Source organism: Papaver somniferum, chromosome 7, assembly GCF_003573695.1.
Source record: "Papaver somniferum cultivar HN1 chromosome 7, ASM357369v1, whole genome shotgun sequence".
In the NCBI taxonomy this organism is placed as follows: Eukaryota; Viridiplantae; Streptophyta; class Magnoliopsida; order Ranunculales; family Papaveraceae; genus Papaver; species Papaver somniferum.
In genome coordinates this window covers 148,583,500-148,584,992 of record NC_039364.1, presented here as the reverse complement: position 1 = coordinate 148,584,992, position 1,493 = coordinate 148,583,500, and the positions used below count along the sequence as shown (strand labels likewise).

Below are 1,493 nucleotides of genomic sequence, written 5' to 3'. Positions count from 1 at the left end.
CCACGACACCAGGTACTTCTTTGCTAAAGTTTGTAAACTGTGAAAGTTCACATGTCCCATTATCTTGTGCCATAACCAAGAATCATTATGAACACAACTACTATAACAAATTTTCTTTTGATACTGAATATTCAAGGGAAACAATCTATTCTTGGTCATCTGTACTCTTGTAATAAGTCTTCTATTACGATCATGAATTGTATAAACACCATTAAAGATGTTCATAGAATAGCCTTTTTCTGATAATTGACCCATGCTCAATAAATTTTGATGTAAACCAGGTACATAAAACACATCCATGATATATGTTTCAGAACCATTCTTCAGAACAATACTTATCCTTCATTTTCCCATAACTGGAGTTGTAGAATTATTTCCAAACTTACAGTTGAATGTACTGATTAATCAAGATTGTCAAACAAATCTTTTCTTCCACAGAAATGATTACTGCAACGTGTATCTGAATACCACTTATGTTGAGGTTTTTCTTCAAGTGTATGACAAGCCAACGACATATTTTCAGCTTTTTCTTCTTCTTCTTCTTCTTCTTCTTCTTCTTGACTTCCAGCTATGTTTGCTTTGAAGTTTGCTTTGAAGTTTGCTTGGTAGTTATTAGCAACTGTCTTTATAGGTTTTGTACACTCAGTAGCAAAGTGTCCAAAATCTCCATAATTATAACATTGTAGTTTTGCTTTATCTATCTACTGGCCTTCTTCCCTGATAACTTCCATTATTTGATCTTCCTCCAGTATTATATCTTCCTTGATAGCTTCCATTATTAGGTCTTCCTCCAGAATTTGAATTTCCTTGATTGTTAGTCCATCTGACTTGACTCTGTAATGCTTCTTCAACTGGTTTTGCAACATCAGTTTTTTCAACTAATCATTGTTCATATTCTTGTAAAGATCCCAACAACTCATCAAGAGTCATAGTTGCAGAAGTATTACATTCTTCTATTGCAGTAACTTTTGATTCAAATTTTTTAGGTAAGCTACGTAAAATCTTCTCTATAATTGCAGAGTCTTCTATTGTATCACCATTAACCTTCATCTCATTGACAAGATTCAATGTATTTGAGAAAAAATCTGATATTGTTTCAGTAGTTTCCATCTGCAGCAATTCATATTTTCTCTTCAAGGTTTGTAATCTAACCTTCTTGACCTTATCAGATCCTTTGTAGTAATTTATCAAACCATCGCAAGCTTTCTTAACTTCCTTAATATATATAACTTTATCCATGATTAATTCATGAATACCCTGATGAAGAATATAGGTATCTTTAGAATTTTTCTTGTTGTTTTCAGTTAAAATAGCTTGTTGATTTGCTTCAACTACTGCCTCATTCTGTTGGTTCTACATAACCAGTATTCACAACATCCCACACTTCTTGATATATGAAAATATTCTCCATTTGTATTATTCACTGTTCAAAGTTTTTGCTTTCAAACACCGGCACCTTAATTGAACTTAAACCTTGACGCCATCTTCTTATT

General features: G+C 32.5%; 1 protein-coding gene across 1 annotated transcript; it reads right to left on the bottom strand.

Moving 5' to 3' along the window:
* Window positions 1-401: 401 nt before the first annotated feature.
* LOC113295361 lies at window positions 402-1,239 on the bottom strand. Its single transcript, XM_026543702.1, has 3 exons — window positions 948-1,239; window positions 706-851; window positions 402-623 (listed from the first exon to the last, which is right to left on the bottom strand). The coding sequence occupies exons 1-3, from the start codon at window positions 1,237-1,239 to the stop codon at window positions 402-404; spliced, it is 660 nt and encodes a 219-aa protein (XP_026399487.1).
* Between the last annotated feature and the right edge of the window lie 254 nt (window positions 1,240-1,493).

Excerpts from the sequence above, each read along its gene's own strand:
- LOC113295361 (XM_026543702.1), bottom strand. The coding sequence starts at position 1,239 with ATGGATAAAGTTATATATATTAAGGAAGTTAAGAAAGCTTGCGATGGT. Across the intron at positions 852-947 it reads AGTTACTGCAATAGAAGAAT|TTGAAGAAGCATTACAGAGT; the intron begins GTAATACTTCTG and ends TTGCAAAACCAG. Across the intron at positions 624-705 it reads GTTATCAGGGAAGAAGGCCA|ACAGTTGCTAATAACTACCA; the intron begins GTAGATAGATAA and ends AAACCTATAAAG.